Source organism: Sinocyclocheilus rhinocerous, unplaced genomic scaffold, assembly GCF_001515625.1.
Source record: "Sinocyclocheilus rhinocerous isolate Xijiao unplaced genomic scaffold, SAMN03320098_v1.1 scaffold1937, whole genome shotgun sequence".
Lineage (NCBI taxonomy): Eukaryota > Metazoa > Chordata > Actinopteri > Cypriniformes > Cyprinidae > Sinocyclocheilus > Sinocyclocheilus rhinocerous.
In genome coordinates this window covers 341,187-361,456 of record NW_015626386.1, presented here as the reverse complement: position 1 = coordinate 361,456, position 20,270 = coordinate 341,187, and the positions used below count along the sequence as shown (strand labels likewise).

At 36.6% G+C, this 20,270-nt stretch overlaps 3 protein-coding genes across 6 annotated transcripts in view; 1 reads left to right on the top strand and 2 right to left on the bottom strand.

The window, feature by feature from the left end:
• The window catches only part of LOC107713551 (zinc finger and BTB domain-containing protein 7C-like), a 30,606-nt gene extending 23,307 nt beyond the window's left edge, over window positions 1–7,299 (top strand). For both annotated transcript variants that reach the window (XM_016519103.1, XM_016519110.1), the window contains exons 2-3: window positions 1,620–2,955; window positions 5,548–7,299. In XM_016519103.1, the coding sequence (XP_016374589.1) occupies window positions 1,634–2,955; window positions 5,548–6,112 (1,887 nt within the window). In that variant the 5' untranslated portion in view covers window positions 1,620–1,633 and the 3' untranslated portion in view covers window positions 6,113–7,299. The remainder of the gene's footprint in view (window positions 1–1,619; window positions 2,956–5,547) is intronic.
• Window positions 7,300–11,959: 4,660 nt separating this feature from the next.
• LOC107713567 (heterogeneous nuclear ribonucleoprotein A/B-like) lies at window positions 11,960–17,101 on the bottom strand. Of its 2 annotated transcripts, none has more exons than XM_016519122.1 (9): window positions 17,009–17,101; window positions 16,451–16,603; window positions 15,266–15,434; window positions 15,033–15,191; window positions 14,793–14,948; window positions 13,660–13,753; window positions 13,411–13,569; window positions 13,251–13,334; window positions 11,960–12,290 (listed from the first exon to the last, which is right to left on the bottom strand). In XM_016519122.1, exons 2-8 carry the CDS (start codon window positions 16,582–16,584, stop codon window positions 13,264–13,266), a joined length of 942 nt encoding a protein of 313 aa, XP_016374608.1. In that variant the 5' UTR covers window positions 16,585–16,603; window positions 17,009–17,101; the 3' UTR covers window positions 11,960–12,290; window positions 13,251–13,263. The 2 variants fall into 2 exon arrangements, with proteins under 2 accessions (XP_016374608.1, XP_016374617.1); XM_016519131.1 differs by having other exon boundaries at window positions 14,817–14,948.
• A 1,570-nt stretch (window positions 17,102–18,671) lies between these two features.
• LOC107713526 (guanine nucleotide-binding protein subunit beta-2-like 1) overlaps window positions 18,672–20,270 on the bottom strand; it is an 8,841-nt gene continuing 7,242 nt past the window's right edge. For both annotated transcript variants that reach the window (XM_016519062.1, XM_016519069.1), the window contains exon 8: window positions 18,672–18,749. In XM_016519062.1, the coding sequence (XP_016374548.1) occupies window positions 18,684–18,749 (66 nt within the window). In that variant the 3' untranslated portion in view covers window positions 18,672–18,683. The remainder of the gene's footprint in view (window positions 18,750–20,270) is intronic.

The following is a 20,270-nucleotide window of genomic DNA, read 5'->3' as shown; positions in this document are numbered from 1 at the left end:
CGTGGAAAGCAGAAACTAGAGCCTGACCCCTTTTGCCTTCCGGTGTCGTCTTTTTTTCCGAACGTGACAAAGATAAGTGTCAGCTTTTCTCACAATGCAAACCATCAGATTTAATTCGCTATCTTTTGAGGCCTTCACAGAAAAATAGCCTCTGCTATCATTGTAAATGGTGTGAAAGGCAGAAGCCAGTGGAGTTGTTGTTTGATCGCAATCAGAGAGAACCAGAAACAGAGATTTGCTCCTCAGACGCTCTATGGGAGCTAATTAATTATCTGATTGTGTCACACCTCTTCTTTAACCAAAGTGCAAACACACAAGTTCACAAAGTAACACACTTTTGCAGAAACAAGCATCTTTAGCTCGAATCTCACTTTAAATCCATTTATTGTAATATGGCTCTTTTTTCCATTTCATTTGCTATTAATATTTATCCTGATATTCATTTTATACCATTAATGGGGAAGGAACTGCTTTTCACATGTCTGTTAGACATTGAAATGAATGAATACATAATTTGTTTGCTTATAAGTAAACTTCACAGAGTGAAATCAATCCTCTATTTTGAGTTTTCTATTTTATTCTTTCTGGATTCTGTGTTTTATGATTTAATACAAATTTATCATCAAACATGGTGTCTAATGAAATGAATTTAATCAATCTTTTAACATGCATTCAAATTAAAACATAGATTGAACATAGAGTGAAATCGGTTTTATTTTTCCCATATTCTGTTTTCCATTTTATCTTTCTGGATTTTGTGTTTTATGATTTAATGCGAATTTATCATCAAAACAGTGTCTAATTAAATTAATTTAATCTTTTAACATGCAGTCAAATTAAAATACAATTAAACTTTATAAAATGAAATCGTTTTTATTTTTCCCATATTCTGTGTTTTCCGTTTGATTTTTTTCTGGATTCTGCGTTTTATGCTTTAATACAAATTTATCATCAAAAATCGTGTCTAATTCAATTAATTTAACCAATCCTTTAACATGCAATCAAATGAAAATATAATTAATTTACAAAAAAATTAGAATTTTTGTTGTTAAATCACAGAACAACAGAACCTTTAAATCATGAATGAAAAAAAAAATATCTTGGTTGCATGATATTTCCTAACTAAAAATAATATTAATAATAATTGGAGAAGTATACTGTAAAAACTGATTTTCCAAAGTTGTAAATTATACAAATATAACTGGAGTATGTTTTACAAGAATATAAAATTTCAGTCTTTCTACTTCAAACTTTCACATTTAATTTAATGTGTCACTTGCTGTTTCTTTGTTTTTTCAGTATACATTTTACAATACAACAGCAACATATTTCTGTTAAACAGAACTTTTATTTGACCAGTTTGTAGTGAAGAGCTAGATGATCGTCTAGATGTAGGCTAAATATTTTACTTAAAATACTCAAAAGTTTACTCCTAATATTGTGGAATTATTTTTTTCATTTACAATTACATTTATTCATTTAACAGACGCTTTAGCATTTAGCAGACGCTTTTATCCAAAGTGACTTCATCCATGTTTTCGATAAATATCTCTTTAGCGCACAGCCTTATTTTAATGCATGACAGCTCTGACCAATTTCACTTTTTTACCTGTACACAGACTCCTCGGAGAGGATGGCGCACACAGACGAGGACCTGATCGGAATCCCCTTCCCGAACCACAGCAATGACGTCCTGTGCAGTCTTAATGAGCAGCGGCGGGACGGGCTGCTTTGCGACGTCATCCTAGTGGTCCGGGACCAGGAGCACCGCACCCATCGCTCCGTCCTGGCCGCCTGCAGCCAGTACTTCAAAAAACTCTTCACGGTGGCCACCGGCTCCAGCCAGGACTCCAACCAGCATGCCATCTACGAGCTGGACTTCGTGGCGCCGGAATCGCTGACGGCCATTCTGGAGTTCGCGTACACGTCGACGCTGACGGTGACAGCATCCAACGTCAAGGAGATCCTGAGAGCCGCCAGGCTCCTGGAAATTCCCTGCATTATAAACGTGTGTCTGGAAATCATGGACACGGGAGGAGGTGGAGAACGAGGAGGAGGAGACGGACATCCGGAAGGAGAGGAGTTTGAGGGGGATGACGAGGAAGACGAGGATGAAGAGGACGAGGAGGAAATGGAGGAGGAGGTCGACTCTAAAGATGGAGAATTTGAGGACAACAATAGCGAGAAATCCGCTCAAGGGGCTGAAAACCAAGAGGAACCAAAAGTTTGGGAGAACGGGAGGACGGACAGCCCACCATGCAGCTCCCAACAAGGGGCGCCGAACCCAGACCGGGATGGCCAGAAAACCCAAAGACGCCAATCGGACACTCCAGAAGCCCAGAAACCCAGAGGGCCGGAGGGATTGGAGGGCCGGGCGCTGAAAGACTTCTCAATAGAGTCCTTACTTCAAGAGGGACTCTATCCGAAAGTGCCAGGCCTGGAAAGAGGCGCCGGATTCTCGCCCCTTCTCCCAGGTTTCTATCCTCCCATATGGGCGGCAGAATTCCCAGGCTACCCTCAGATTCTGGAGACACGACATCCTTCCCACCCTTTTCCCAATGCTTCACTGGAAAACGGCCCTTTGGACCTTGCGGTCAAGAAAGAAATCATCAAAGAAGAGCTGAAGGATGAGCCTTCAAATCCTATCCTCCACAGAGACTTCCTCAAAGACTTCATGAGTCCAAGGTTGGGAATGACTCCCGACCCCGCCCTCGGCCCGATCAAAGAGGGAGCGGAGCTGCGGTCCTACCTGAGTTTTCTTTCCGCCTCCCATCTCGGGACGCTGTTTCCTCCGTGGCAGCTGGAGGAGGAGAGGAAGATGAAGCCCAAGGCGTCACAGCAGTGCCCGATCTGCAACAAGGTGATTCAAGGAGCGGGAAAGCTGCCACGACACATGCGAACACACACCGGAGAGAAGCCCTACATGTGCACCATCTGCGAGGTCCGCTTCACCAGGTGAGTCGGGTTAAGGTGACACTAAAGCGAGTACCACAAACTTGAGCCCTCAATCCTAGTTAAAGAGCACAAATGAGAGACGATAAAGAAGTCATACTAGTCAAGTATATTTTCCAACATTAGTATAGAAGTACTTTGTATTAAAAAAAAACATTATTATTAAATCTAATGTTTATTTTATTTTGTTTTTAGCATATTAATTTAAAAGAATAATTAAATTACTATTACAAAAATTATTAAATTATTATTAAAAATAATAAATTTCATTTAAATGATTATTAAATAACTATTAAAATTTTGCCACTTTTATTTATAGCGATAGTTAATGGGAATGATGAAGGGCATATTGTATATTTTTCTATACACTTCTAAGTATTAAAATAATTATTTACCATTTCATTTTATTATTTACAATTTAACATTTTATTTTTACAATTTTATTTTTAATTTTCTTACATTTGTATTAAAATTATTATTAAATTCCTATTTATTTTTTGCCATTTTTAATTATAGTGATAGTTAATGGGAATGATGTGGCTATATTTTGTATTTTTCTATACACTTCTAATTTTTTAAAATTATTATTTACCATTTAATTTTGTTATTTACAATTTAATATTTTTTTTTATTTATAGTTTTAGTTTTCAATTTCTTATATATTATTAAATTTATTATTAAATTCCTATTTATTTTTTGCCACTTTTAATTAGAGTGATAGTTGATGGGAATGATGGTGGCTATATTTTGTATCCATCTACAAACTTCTAATTATTAAAACTATTTTTTTTAAATTATCGTTAAAATTATTGTTTAGCATTTAAATTCAGTATTTTTATTATTTAACATTTTTATTTGCATTATTTCTAATTTAATTTAATTTAATTATTATTAAATAAAAACACTGAACTTTTATTTTAAGTGATAGTTGATGGGAATGATGGGATGAAAAGGAGACAATAGGATCATGAAGTACCACAATCTGGATTTGCATTAAAAAATATATATATATATTGTCATCATTTACTCAACCTCATGTCATTCCAAAGCGTTATGACTTTCCTTTATCTGTAGATACTGTTTTTGTCCATAAAATTAAAGTCAATGGGGTCCAAAACTATATCAGAATGTAAATTTTTGGGCGAACTATCCCTTTAACATTTCAGGACTGTTTTTAACATCAATTCAAACAGATACAGAGTACAAGAATAACACTTTAAAATTAACAGTCCTTATAAAGAACAGACATACTGAAGAAGTCAAAGAATGTTTTACAATGACAGATTTACGAGAAAGAATTCTGACTTGCTGTCATCATGTAACCAGCAAACTTTTCCATTCAAACAAATTACACTGACTGTCTACTAGAATAAATAGCCTCTTTGAAGCTGAAGAACTGCTTCAGTACAACAATTGAATGGCACATGAAAACTAGAGCAGCATCATAAGGACAAACCTGCTGTGAAACACTTTATGCATCACTGTGGTCGGAGCCGCATGAGGTTTCCACACTGTAATAAAAGCCAAAGCATAGTGATGTTAATATAAGACCTACATTTCACTTTTGGGCTCAAACGCTCTGTAGAGGAATGAAATTTCGATGAGTGAGATCTAGACTGAGAAATAGATCAAACGAAGGCTTTTGAGCTTCTGGATAACTCATCTGGATACCACATAACAGGAACACTAAATCCGGTTTTCGTGTTTTTTGGGGGTTTTTTCTGTCGCTGCTACTGTTGAGCAACTTGCAGCTGTCTGCTTTTCAAGTACGAAGGCGTACACCTGTTTGTGTGTTTTTCTGCATGCATGGTGCATCTTGAGGTTTTGCAGTGATTCTTACAGGTACGCAAAATAACCTCAAAACACAAACTTAAAAGAATAGCTCGCTCAAAAATTATAGTTAAAATTTAATCACAATCAGGCCATCCAAGATGTAGATTAGTTTGTTTCTTCATCAGATTTGGAGAAATGTAGCATTGCATCACTCGCTCAGCAATGGATGCTCTGCAGTGAATGGGTGCCGTCAGAATGAGAGTCCAAACAGCTGATAAAAACATCACAATAATCCACAAGTAATCCACACCAATCCAGTCCATCAGTTAATGTCTTGAGAAGTGAAAAGCTGCGTGTTTATAAGAAACAAATCCATCATCAAGACGTTTTCAGACCGTTGCTTCTGGCTAATATTCGAGTCCATAATCCATAATAGCGCTTCCTCCGGAGAAAAAAAGTCATCTGGTCTGAATAAGGAGAGAAATATGCATCGATCAAGCACCGTTTAACAAGCCAAAACAGTCGGAGGATTTTGATGTGAGAGGACAACATGAGATGGACTTTTTCCACTGGAGTTGTTATGGTTTATGAATGCACATTTTAGCCAGAAGCAATGGTTTGAAATTAAAAACATCTTAATGATGGATTTGTTTCTTACAAACACACAGCTTTTAATTGATTTAATTGTTAACTGATGGACCGGAGTGGTGTGGATTGTTTTTATCAGCTGTTTGGACTTTCATTCTGACGGCACCCATTCACTGCAGATATTTTTATTTTTGGGTGAACTGTTCCTTTAATTGGTGTTTTTCTCTTTTTCAGGCAAGACAAACTGAAGATTCACATGCGCAAGCACACGGGCGAGAGGCCGTACATCTGCCTGCACTGCAACTCTAAGTTCGTTCACAACTACGACCTGAAGAACCACTTGCGCATCCACACCGGCGTGCGGCCGTACCAATGCGAGCACTGCTACAAGAGCTTCACACGCTCCGACCACCTTCACCGGCACATCAAGCGGCAGAGCTGCCGTGTCTCGCGCCCGCGACGGGGCCGAAAACCCTCCGCCTGGAGGTCCACCAACTTCCTCTTCACTCCAGATCCCAACGCCCTCCAAGCGGACAGGACCATGCGGATTCCCGCCGCCGGTGGCGCCCCCTTGCTGGCGAAACAGCAGCCTACAGGAGGAAAAACGCTGGAGGATGTCAACGGTGACAGCAGGGAGACGGACAGGAAGCTCATCTCAGAGGATGTGAACAGGAAGCGGGGTGTGTTTGCTTTCGCCATGGCGACGGAGGACGTTCTGCCACACCCGGCCTTCTATTCCGCGACCTCTGACCCCTGGGCCATGAGACGAGCTACGCCCATTCCTGAGGCCGCAAAGTGACTTTTGTTAATTCCTTGAAACAGCTGCTCGCTTCGGACGCCACAAAGTCTCTACGAACCGGGTTCAGACTCTGTAATATTAAATGAGAATGACATTTTAGTTTGTTTGTTTCATAAGTCAGCTTCCAAATGGGATGACAGGGATTTTAAATACTTTTTAAATGACTAGATTTGTTAATATCTTGGATCTGCATTTGTTAAAGCTGTTTTTGATGCTTCAGCGTTTGCTAACAAGGGTGATGCGCTCATAGACTGTCCAGTGCAATGGAGTATGTGAAAATTGAATGCAAAAATTTGACAATCAGGTATGCAGAAAGAAAAAAAAGTCCTGCTGAATAAGCTAGAAGCTTTGATGTTTGCATTGTATTATCTGACAGGTTTTGTAATTGAACAGTTTTCAGTGAAGCTAAATCCTAAACACAGGAAAATAACAGACATTGTACTCCGCTATGCAAAACACAAAAGCGGTTAAAGTTTTTTAGAATTGGCACAGAAACCACAAAGACAAAATGAATCAGAAAAACTCTCAGGATTAGAAATAATTTTTTAACAACAACAACAAAAAAGCCAAACTATGACGTGTTACACATAATCAAACTATTCTGCAGTTAATCATGCAATTAAACAAAAGAGAAATCATGCAAGTTCTTTTTTCCTCATAATTACTTTCAGGATTTAAATTATTTATATTGTGCATTTCAAATTGACCCTTGATTAAATCGGATGCTGTTTAAAATAATAATCTGTATGGATGGCTTTCAGGTTCTACGGGGGAATTGTTCATTTTTGTAAGTGTTTCTATAATGAACATTGTAAAACATCCAAAGAAGTGTAGTTAAAGAACAAACTTGATATCCAATCTGTTTGCAAAGCAGTCTTTTTCACATATGAAGTGTCTTGGAGGCGCTTGACGTGTACAGGAAAATAAAGCAGGGGAAAACATCCACAACTTTGATACTGTTCCTCATCTGAATGCCTAGAGTAATTCAGCATCGTTTAAACTGAAACGAAACATATTTTCATGCTATTTATGCATATTTAAATAAGCTTTGGCTATATTTTACTAAGATGTTTTATAAAGACACTAACACATTTGCGTTCTGGTTTATCTGTTTTTCAAGAGAGAATGTGTCAATGCAGTGTACGATATTTGACATCAAACCCTCTGAATTCAAAAGAATACGGAAATTTAAAAACAGCATTCAACTAATAAAAAAACACGTTTTTTGAACTTCCGAGAATGAGAATTCAGATCATCTGGAAAGTTAAGTTTCTGCACTTCACACAAGACATTTAAAATGTTTTTATCTCGGTGTGCAAAATGCAAAGATGTTTTAATGGCCATGTACAATGAAGGTGCTTAAAGATGTGTGTGTGTATATATATATGAAGCCCTTCTGTGGCGACTGGTGGGAACTTACTTGCACTATTTGTTTGATGAGGTTTTAATATTGGTTACGATATCTTGATATTTCTTAAAGATTTAAAAACATACAAAAAAAATTAAAAATCACAGAACGTGTCTGAGATATGCACTTTACTCCTCTTTTACACAAGAACAATTTCAGTGAAAGTCATTTTTATAAATGTGTGTGGTATTTGTATATTAGATTAATCCCGGAATCAAAGAACTGGAATAAAAATAAAAAAGCTTTTTTCAAGAAACCTGTCTTTTATGGCTCATGTCTTTCATGGGTCATCTGGGTTTTATGGGTCATCTGATGAGGCTTTTATCTACAGCGATGAGGTCAAGTGCATTAAAGCTCTCTTTAGAGCATGCTTTAACTTTGAATGTCATACTCAAGGGTACAGCGAAGGCAGATTTGATCTCGCTCCTAAACGTCCAGCTTTCTGGATGATGGAGCAGATCTTTAACGGCTAACCTAAAATTACTCTGAAATCATAGCATGTGGTAGTTTGTTATGACACAAGGCGGTGAGGATCCAACAGACAGCCCTCTCTGGCACAATTACCCATCTCTGTGAGTAATCTAAACCCACACGCTATAACTGTGCTTTAGTAGAAGCCAGTTTCCCAAACACATGCAAATGTTGTTTTGAATTATGAAGAATTTTTAAAGTAGGATTGCTATTAGATTAATTTAACTCCGTTAAATTAGTATTAATCTTTTTGAGCAGCAAGTTGACTTTCTGACCATTTCTTTTAATGACTAAAATGATATTGCATGTTTAACTGACTCCAATTTTAATCAAATGAAACCATTAAAGATCATTTATATTTTCAGAATGATGTGTTGCTTGAGAACAAACTTATTTTAAATTGCAAATCCGCTGAATGTCTTGAATAATTAAAAAGATTTAAAGTAGGATTACTGTTTTGCATTAGATTAAGTCAACACAAATAGTTTTAATTTGCGTTAGTTAAGTTAAAAAGTTAAAAATAAAAAATGGGGCATTAACAATTACATCAAATACAGCCCTAAAATTAAAACCAATTAAAGTTCACTTAAATACAATATTCGTGCATTTTATATGCACTCACCTTTTATTGCTATCTAGCGCCCTCTACTGGAAATCAAGATAATACACATGACAAAAATGATAAAGTGTAATCTTTAAAGTTTCTCCCACGCTGTTCTTGAAGGTATAAAAAATACACAATTGAAATTATTTACTTAAGGAAAATATAATACCACATTTCTCACTTCTCAAATAAAAAACAAGTTTTACCTGTAAACAGCTTGTTGCAGGTAAACAACCGTGAATAAATCAGTCCCATGCTAGTTAATAGACTCTTTCATAAATATTGCAATTATTTCATTCTGACAGTGTGTTGAACAAGAGTTCTGCGATTCTGAACTGTATGTTTCCATCATCTGTGCAACATTTTACCTCACCTGCTAGTGCGTTAATGTCGAAAATTGATCCTAAACTTGCTTTGGCCTCCATCCATAAACTTTCTGCTAATTTTGTAATCCATAATTCTATTTCTTGACTAGCAATTTAACCGCGTTTACCGCGTGTTTACTTTTCGCACAACTCAAGTGAATCAAATTCCAAATTGATTCATCATTTTGAACCGGTTCTTTAAATGATTCGAGCGAACTGATTCACATTTCACCTGTACGAGCTTTGTTTAGGAGCAAAACTGTGATGTTCATGGTGTACAACATTTGACTTAACCGAAAACATAGTCATAAACAGCAGTATTTAAATGTTTCTTTAACAAAAATAAATAACACGTAAAATGTAGACTTCTGTGAACTATAGCCTATTAAGCGATGACTCAAATGAATCGATTTGCTCAAACAATTCAGAAAGTGTACAAAATAGAAAACTCTTACTACGTACTCAATACTGCATAGTGTACACTATATTATGGAAACCCGTTTCCGCCACTGAATAAAAAATAAAAAAGGTAATTGCACTTTTTATCTCGCAATTCTGACTTTTTTTCTCATTATTGCGTGATATAAACTCGCAATTGCGAGTTAAAAAGTCATAACTGTGAGATATAAACTCACAATTCTGAGAAATAAAGTCAGAATTCCGTGATATAAACTCGCAATTGCGAGACATTAAGTGGAAAATTCTGAGAAATAAAGTCAGAACTGCGAGATATAAACTCACAAAGCTTTTATCTCGCAATTCTGACTTTATAACTCGCAATTGCGACTTAATGTCTCGCAACTACGAGTTTATATCACACAATTCTGACTTTATTTTTCAGAATTGCGAGTTGCTATCTCACCATATGACTTTTTAACTTGCAATTGCGCGCTTGTATCACGCAATTATGAGAAAAGTCAGATTTGTGAGATATAAAGTCGCAATAATTTTTTTTTTTAATTCAGTGGCGGAAATGGGCTTCCATACTATATAGCCTACTGCCTGCTAGAAAAACATTTTTCGGTAACACTTTACGATAAGGTTCATTAGTTAAATACCTTAGCTAACATGAACTAAGTATGAACAATACTTCTACAGCATTTATTAATCTTAATGTTACATTCACTAATGCATTATTAAAATCAAAAGTTGTGCTTGTTAACATTAATGCACTGTGAATCAACATGAACTAACAATGAACAACTGTATTTTCATTAACTAACATTAACATAGATTAATAAATAGGCCTACTGTAATTAATGTATTGTTCATTGTTTGTACAAGTTAGTTAATACATTAACTAATGGAACATAATTGTAAAGTGTTACCCATATTTCATCATAACACTTCACACATTACAAACAGTGATATGCTATATTAACACAAGACTTGATGGTAAGGTGCTCTTAGCTAGTCTGGTTAGTTGGCTGGATCTAGAGGGGTCAAAGTCCAGCAGCGGCCAGAAAAACACAAAAAAGCCCAGCACCCTTCAAATGACTCAAAAGTGTTTTACACTTCATAGTGTGTAGGGCATAGTGATGCTGACTTTTCAGTGGAATCCGCCCATTATTTCTGCCTCATCCATTCCACTGGAAATGATCAAAAGTGAATTGCACTGTAAGCTACAGTACAACACCGTGCATGTGCTTTGTTACCTAATGCACATTTGGCAAATGAAGTAGTACTCTATTCAAGCATCCTAAGCACATAGAAAATGTAAATATAGTATATAACACAGCAACAGTAAGGCTAGTATGGAAGAACGCAATCCCAAATATAACCTCAGACTTTGAGAAACTATCCAAAACATGGAAACAATTAAAACCTTAAATCATTTGCTTAAGACTTAGTTGCATCATCCACCTTATATTTAAGGCACCACCATTTTGACATTTGAATGTGATTTAAATATTCAAGTTACTTTACATGGTTTCTGCAGATTTTATGAAGGTAAATGTAAGACCAAATAAAGAATATGCAAGGAATAAATTCTCTAAATAAATGCAGAGCACAAATTCTGAGTATGGGAAACCATACTTTGCTACACGTCACATCAGGTTATTAAACTTAAAATTTCTCTGAAAACAAGACTTAGCTTCACTTTCCATCTCAAGCAAACATTTTGATTTAAAAAGGTTTAGATATTTGAACTGAGAAACAAGACAAACACTAAATAAGTTTTGGTGCAGTGCATGCAACATTTAATGCCGTGACTTTATGAATTAAAAACTTTTTGTTCTGATTTAAGACTTTTTCCAAGCCTTAAATTGTGGAAAGGTATATCAAGACATTTTTCATACCTGCAGAAACCCTGTAGAAGTTCATAAAGTCTGCAAAGTGTTATACAATTTTAAATCATAATCAAATCAAGTTGCACTGTATTTTGCATGCAACTCCCCTTATAGCAGCTAACAAATCAAAGTCGCACATTCACAGAAAATAGCGTGTATTTGATTTAGGAAAAATAAGGTGGATATTGTTTTAGTCCACAATTGTAAAATATTAAGACCTTCAGACAATGCAAGTAGTTGTTAATTCAAAGTTACCAGGGTTTTGAAACGAAGCCGTTTTTGGCAAAACCACCATTAAAACTCAACTTAAAAATAATAGTCACAGCAAAAGTCACCATTTAAACCATTAAGATTGACAAATTAACATTAATGTTAGCCAGTAAACAAGAACACTTCCAAAAACTTACAAATCATTTATTTCTACCAAAAACACTATAGGAATGAGATTTCAATGAGTAACAATGCTGGTAGCCAGCAAATATCCTAATTGACAAAAAGATTCAACTTAAGCATTATAACGGAGAAAGCAAGTCAAAAAAACAAAAACAAACAGCTTAAAAATCAAAGCTAACAAAAGTGGAAATTTCCGGTCACTGTTAGATGCATTACCCAAAACGCTGACATTCACGGGACTCTGGAGTTTTAAACGGCTCTCCTACGCTACGCAACGGGAAGCAGAACAAGCATCTGGAAACATTGAGAAAAATGTACTCAAAATCGTTTTATTTCAAAAGCTCTGGCAGCTCCTGAACCTCATGTGGCAAATCCAGTAGACATGTAAAATACAACCATACAATACATTATTCAAAAGAGGTACCAAAAAGTACAGTAAAAATAACACTTCCATCTCTGGAAATGTGGACAAAAGGAAAATAAAATTAAAATAAAAGTGTGGAAGTGACATTGCTTCCCCTATTAATCGGTTCTGTACAAATGGGTCATGATCTCGTCCGGTAAAAGGAAAGAGCCCGCGTGTGTGTGTGTGTGAACTGCTGTCGTGGTCACGGTCAGACTCCTGGTTTTTGGGAATACTTCAGTCCTGATGGGATACAGAGAGACGTGGTCAGGGGCAGGTTGGAAAATGTCAAGAAAGCATCATTTCAGTGAACAACAGACAACAATGTCAATATTCAGCTCAAGTCAGTTCAATGTTTATTCAATTCAGTTCATTTGGAGTGTCGATTATGAAAAACTTGATTCATACAACTTCCAATAAAGCTCCATTATTATAGTCTTTTTTTTAACGTTCAGATTGCAAATGTTCAAAGATTCTTAAAACCAGATTTACTTTAAGCAAAATTACATGAGTCTTGTTTTATGAACTCAATTTAATCAGTTTTTCATGATTAAAACAAAATAAAAAAAATTAACTCAATTCAAGTAAAACAAGTTTATTCCCCATTGACATACGTTCTTGTTTAAAGCATAAACTAAAAAAAAACTTTATCCCAGGTACTTTAAGCAAAATTACATGAGTCTTGTTTTATGAACTCAATTTAATCAGTTTTTCATGATTAAAACAAAATAAAAAAATTAACTCAATTCAAGTAAAACAAGTTTATTCCCCATTGACATACGTTCTTGTTTAAAGCATAAACTAAAAAAAAAACTTTATCCCAGGAAAAAAAGACTTCATATCTTCAATTTGCACCTCAAGTAAATGCATCTTAATTTAAGGACGTTTAGATATTTGTATTGGAAAACAAATACAGATGAAGATATTAATTTTTAGCAATGCATGCAACGTTTAATGCCGTGACCATGAATTCAAGACTTCCTGCTGTACCTTTTAAGGCTTTAATTTGTGAAAAAAAAAAAAAAAAAAAAAAAAAAAGATCTGCAGAAAGCAGCTCTAAAGAAGTGTCATTAAGCTCAATTCAAGTTCTGTTCTCATTCGATAGTGTCAGTGCACTCAAATCAATATTTCCAATTTTTTTTTAAACCAACTAAGCAAGAATAAGGAAAAACGCATTTATCCATTGATAAATTCATACACTACCTGTTCTGCATGATTAGTATGGCTTGTAGTTGCTCTGGTGTCCTCCACGTCTTGGTGTTTTCCCATAGCTCGTACTGCCCTGGTCTGGAGAAAACAAAACTTGTGAACATGGAAGCAAAACCAGGATGATCATGACAGCGTTTGGAAGATGCCGACTTACTGTAGTCATAACCACCACCATATCCATAATAGCCAGAGGAAGCGTCATAGTTGCCATAGCCACCATAACCACCATAGCCCTGTGGGGCGCCGTAGCCTTGGTTCCCGTAGCCCTGGTTCCAGTAGCTGTTATAGCCCTGGTTCCAGTTCTGGCCTGGGCCTGAGGAAACGCACACCATTAGTTCAAGGACTGAGACTGGGGTTTATATTAATAATGTGCATACTTTAGCAACTAAAGCACGCCGCTTACCCCCGCGACCCCTGCCGCGACCTCCGAAGCCTCCGCGGGTACCATACTGCTGCTGCTGGTAGATTTCCTTGGGCTGGGCGATTTTGATCTCGCACTGAAATCAGAGACAAAACAGATACAAAAGCCAAACTTTAATAGGTTAAAAAAAAGCAACCATGCACAATTTCTACCCCAGAATAAATAAATTTTTTTAAATATTACACACACACATATATAAAGAAGAAAATTATATATTATGGTAACTACATGGCGGGGGGGGGGATAAATTATGACGAAGATAAATAAATAGTAAAAATTAGTAAACCGAATTGTCACAATTTGGATTTTTTTTTTCTCCTTGCAATTGGGTTTAACAAAATAAAATTACAAAATAAATGATAGTTAAATGCATCTCGCTCACAATTATGATTTTCCCTTTACAATTCTACATTCATATCTTGCAATTCTGAAAAAAAAAACAAAAAAAAACAAACAAACAAAAAAAAAAGGTCAGAACTGAGAGATGCTGCAATTACCCTTTTAATCCCATGGCAAAAACAAGTTTCCATAATATATAAATGTCACTCTTTAACTTTAAAGGGTTAGTTCACCCAAAAATGAAAATTCTGTCATTGATGAAATCTGAGGGCTCTCTGATCCTCCCATAGACCGCAAGGTAACTACCATACTTTATTCCACATTTTCGTCTCTACTGCGTCACTTGTGGACGCGCGTTCACGACAGTATCATGACGCGAGCGTGTGGCGGCGCTGACCCAGATCCGGTGTGATGACGTCATGTGATGTCAAGAAAATGTGGAATAAAGTAGTTATTTTTGTTTTCTTAGCGCAAAAAAGTAGCTTTGTAACTTTACAGTTGAACCAGTGATGTCACACGGACTACTTTGTCGATCATCTTGGTACTTTTCTGGACCTTGAACGTGGTAGTTACCTTGTCATCTATGGGAGGGTCAGAGAGCTCTCAGAATTCATCAAAAATATCTTAAATTGTGTTCCGAAGATGATCGAAGGTCTTACGGGTTTGGAACACGAGGGTGAGTAATGACAGAATTTCCATTTTTGGGTGAACTAACCCTTTAACCCACAAATTGACCCATCATAACTAAAACATAAAAAGATAAGAGAAATACATACAAGGTCTTCCGTTCCGTTCGTTACCTTGCTTCCGCTAACGTTATGGTATTTCTTCTCCAGGATCTTTTTGACAGCAGATTCGTCCTTGAATGTGATGAAGACGAAGCCCCTCCTTTTGTTCGTCTTTGGATCCATCGGAAGTTCAATAGTTTCAATCTGCAAGTATCATAATCGATACCGCATTAATAAAAAGTCGGATGACAAAGACAGATGTTTTTATGCTCAATAGTCAAAACTCACCTCTCCGAAGGCCCCGAAGTATTCACGGACCTTCTCTTCTGTGGTTTCAGGGTTAAGGCCACCAACGAAGATCTTCTTGGCGGGCTCTTTCTTAATGGCCATGGCTCTCTTGGGATCGATCTGTCGGCCGTCTAGCCTGTGCTCCTTTTGCTCCAGCACCTTACAAATGAAGAGACGTGAACCTCTGCCACTACGCAAGTGTCTGGATTCAAGGGAAGCGAAAGCATCCATACCTTGTCCACGCTTTCTGCTTCTTTGAACAAGATGAAGCCAAACCCTCGTGACCGGCCGGTGTTTGAATCCATCTTTATGGTGCAGTCGGTCACCTCGCCGAACTTCGAGAAGTAGTCCTTTAGGTCGTTCTTACTGGTGTCCCAGCTGAGTCCTCCAACAAACATTTTACTGCACAAAATAATAAAACAAGTTGATGAGAACCTGTATTAAACCACACACAAAAAGCAAATCGCATGACATCACGGACAAAAAGACCAACAGTTGGGTTTCATGAAATAAATCCAATCACTTTCTACATAATGGAATAAATTATTTATAAACTGTTAAAAACAGATCTACACAGTTGGTAATAGATGATATATGCTTTCGTTAAAGCTATCAGCACACATTTCAACTTCTTTCATTAAATAGTTGCAGAACTCCATTACCCATAATTCTGCAAAGAGTCGCCCACCAATCAGAGAATCACAACAAGTAAATTTAGCCTACTCTCAAAATACAAAATTTAAATAACAAATTAGGTTAATATTTCAATAGGTATGTTTAGGGTTAGGGGTTGGTGAGGACAATTAAATGTAACGTTATACAATTAAATACCTAATAACTTAATACAAATACAGAATTGAATAGCAAGTGCTATAAAAGAGTATAAAATGCTAATACATACACACAAAAAAAAAACAAGGTCCTAGAACTGCGGTCCCGAAACGGCAGCCTCTGGTATTGCAGAAATACCCTACTCCCTGTAAGACTATTAAAAAAAATCCCTATGGAAAAATGATAATACTTGAACCAGCTGAAAAGTGGGCGGAGACTGTTGCGCGCCAACTCTAGTTGGACGAACCATCTCCAGTTAAACTATATAAAGACCTAGTTGCTTGGCAACCATAAACAGGCTACAATTCGGCTAAATTACCATGCGGATGAATAGGGTTTCCATGGTTGGGTTTAATAAAGCGACTTCTGACGGCGTGTTTGCGATTTTAGAGTTAATACGCTCGCGTATCGGCAGATCAAACAACCGCTGCCACCCGCCAGCGCGGGATTCAATCCCAAACAACCCTCATTTCCAACAATGAGAAGCAGAACCCTCCCCCCTCTGTTAACAAAGACACACAGAGACGACTTAAAACAAAACATCCACATTAAGCATAAAAACGTAACAAAGCGCTCGATATTCTCACCCGGCATCTTCCTCGCCCCTGCTGGCGTTGATCTGTCCTCCCTCGCCGGCTCCGTTCTCCTCCTCAGCTCCGTTAAAATCCTCCTCATTCCCGTTCTCGGAGGTTTCCATGAACTGGTGCTCTGCGTCGGCCATTTTAGTCGCTTTTGATTACCTTTGGATTAGAAGAGATTTTATTTAGTTTCACAGTGCGAGATCTGAGGGCTGATGCTAGAATAGAGTAACAGCGTGGTTACGCCATCGGATTCAACGCAAACGCTCGATTTCAATCTTAGCTTGTTAAAAGCACAAAAAAACAAATAAAAGCAGGTGTAAAAATGTGTTAGAAACGTATAAAACGTATGTGGCTCAAAACAAACAAATAAAAAGACATATTCATGCCGCGTAGCTAAAGCTAATGCAGCATGCAAAGCTAAACTAGCTACACGATCGCATTTACATTATTTCGACTGCGCCGGGCGCACTAAACAGGCTTTTTCGTCTAAAACATAATCGTGTAAAACATAAAATAACCCAACGCAGCTTACCACCCGAATTAAATTTAAATTAACTGGCTTACTGTAAAATATTGGCGCTGAAAAAAGCCGCTTTCCAAAATGGACTCGCTTACAGTATCAACTCGTGGCCACCTTTATAGCACCGGATAAGTCCGCTGGAATAAAACACGCTGTGATTGGACGACAGTCTTTGACCTGGCAATGATAGCGTTCTATGATTGGTCGGAGACAGTAAAGCACCGCCCCATTATGGTTTCCCCCTGCGCACTTCTTTTCTGCTGTTTGTTCAAACGCTTTAGCATAAGATGATCCAGAGCGTGTGCACTATAAAACACGATGGTGAAGGTGTTGTGCAATCAAACACAATGCATAAGCGTGTATAAAACTATATAATATCTAATAATGCTTCAGAAATTAAACTTGTTAGGCTTCCCTTTCGATTTACATGATTTCCACCAATCGTCCATGAAGGACTGCACTCAGAGGAAATTCTAGTAGAGCTGAACATAACAAGAACACATTTCATTCATTTTCGAATTTTCATGACCAATTCAGGCCTTCTTTGTACTACTGTCTTGTTTTTTTTAGACATCATCACTGTACCACAAGTACCAGGTGATTTTCACTGACAATAAAACTAAATTTGCTTCGATTGTAAAGATTATTTTCTCTAAAACAAGATATTGTCCCAATTTTGAATGGCTTGCAGAGACCAAAACCCCTCATTGCTTAATTCTGGACCATATAAAAACCATAAAATGGTTACTACATGTAGCATTAAGTATTTTATGGCTGCGTTAAATTGATCAAACTTCAAACTGATCAAGCAATATAGCTGTATTTCAGCTTCCCAAGCGAAAGGTAAATAGTGTTAATAAAATAAAACACTCCAAATTGAGGGTGAAAGAGACACTCCTGGACCTCAGGTTACTGAAATAGTAATATTAAAGTGACAAATGGTACTACAGTACTAAACAAAAACAAATCAGATATTTAACCCAAAAATCTGCAATTTTATGCAAGAAACACAATTGGACAGCAGGTGTATAAATGTTGCAAAGTTCTGCTCAGTCATACATAAACTGGTACATAATTGCTACAGGATTCACAGAATCCAGCTTTTCCTTTCTACCCAATCGACCCAAACGGATGCAAAGCCTCATATACTGCATATACATCAAATAGATCATGATATTAAACCATGAGTAATATAACTATATATATATATACCCTCTAACTCTAGCACTTTCTATTCTATTTTAATTCTACTTTATCTACATTTATCTTTTTTTTTTTATATATATTTTTCTTTTCTATTTACTTGTTTTTCTTTGTGCGTGTGTGTTTATGTGTGTGTATAATATATATATATATATATATATATATATATATACCTTGCTATGTGTACTGCGTTAGGCTAACCGAGACTTGTCATTTGCACTTATATATTGTTGCTCTTTTGTTAGTTTTGACTGCTTTTATTGTCCTCATTTGTAAGTCGCTTTGGATAAAAGCATCTGCTAAATGACTAAATGTAAATGTAAATAAATTAATATATAAGATAGATTTCATTAGATAAAGAATCATCAGAAGACTAAGTGTAAATTGCATTAATATACTACAAATTTGCATCAACACAAGAGAAAAATACTAACAAGGACAAGATCGGTTCTATTTTATTTCATTTTTTTATTAAATTTTCCATATTTTGCATTCTGTTCTTGGAAATGTACATCTTTATCGGGTTCCGATGGTCACCTGCCAAACTCTGATCAGGTTGTCTGTGTATCCAGCAAAGAGAGTCTGAGAAAAAAAAATATAGTGCAATTAATACAACCCTTTTCATTTGTGCAATTGGTTTATATTAGGGGTGGGCGATATGGCAAAAATATATCACAATTCTTTTCAGGAAAATCACGATTCTTTGTCATGTTAGTTAGTTGCAAGTTGTAACAAAAGGTAACAAAATATAAAATACAAAAGAAAAGCAGACATTCAGGCCAAAGTGGGTGACGATAAAAATCTGTGTCATTTTATCTTTGTTATTAAAAAAAATAAGAACAAAGATACACATTACAAGCACACATAATATACAAATAAAACAAACAGTGCTTTATTTTTCAGGTGCAGTAGCTGTATTTAGCAGGAGCATTCAAGAAATTGAATGAACAAATATAAAAACAAAACACTATATACACTTCACTGTATACATTATACATTGATTTTTACTAAAGCAACTGTATTAAAGTTCTTCAGTCAAGAGCAGTGAGCGATTTTTCTCTGTTTTGCTGTTTTATTAATATTAAAGGGACAGTTCACCCAAAAATGAAAATTGTGTCATCATTTACTCACTCTCAATTTGTTTTAAAGGGGTCATATGATGCAATTTCATTTTTTCCTTTCTCTTTGGAGTGTTACAAGCTCTTGGTGCATAAAGATGATCTATTCGGCCAATCACAACGCACGGGATAGTTGGCCAATCAGAGCACACCTCGCTTTTTAGACCGATGAGCTTTGTAAAAATCGATGCGTTTCAGAAAGGTGGGGCATAGAGGAGAAACAATAATGTACAGTATGTGGAAAATAATGTGTTTTTTTAACTTTAAACCGCATAAACACATTTCATTACACCAAATACACAAAATAATGTTCTTTTTAGCAGCATCATATGACCCCTTTAAACCTGAATGAGTTTCTTTCTTCTGTTGAACACAAGTTATTTTGAAGAATGTGGGGAACCAAACAGTTGCTGGTCCCCAGTGACTTCCAGAGTGTTTTTTTTTCCTATTATCAAAGTCAATGGGGACCAGCAGGTGTTTGGTTAACCACATTCTTCAAAATACCTTCTTGTGTTCAGCACAAGAAAGAAATTAATACAGGTTTGCGACAACATGAGAGTGAGTAAATGACAGAATTTTCATTTTTGGGTGAACTCTCCATTTAATGACAAGCGGCAGCATGTTAGGGACTATTAGTCTGCTGTCACTTTAAAGGTCCCCTGAAATGCTTGGAAACACGCAGCGTTACTCTATGTGTTGACGTCATTTTAACTGAAACAGGAAGACAGGGCAGGACATATCAAGCAGCCCCGCCCCTTTTTAAAATAGCCAATAGCGTTTGTTTATATCACAGCTTGGGCTAGAGCCGTTCAGAGCCGTTGAGCTCCGTAAAGCCGCATTTGACAGGGTATGCCAGCCACAATCTCATCCATATTGCTAAAAAATCTAGCATTCTGTGTAGAATTCAAATAGCTCCGATACATTTTGTGGTCTGCGCCGACTCGCGCATGTGATCCACTCCGTGCTATCGTGTCTCTGGACTGGA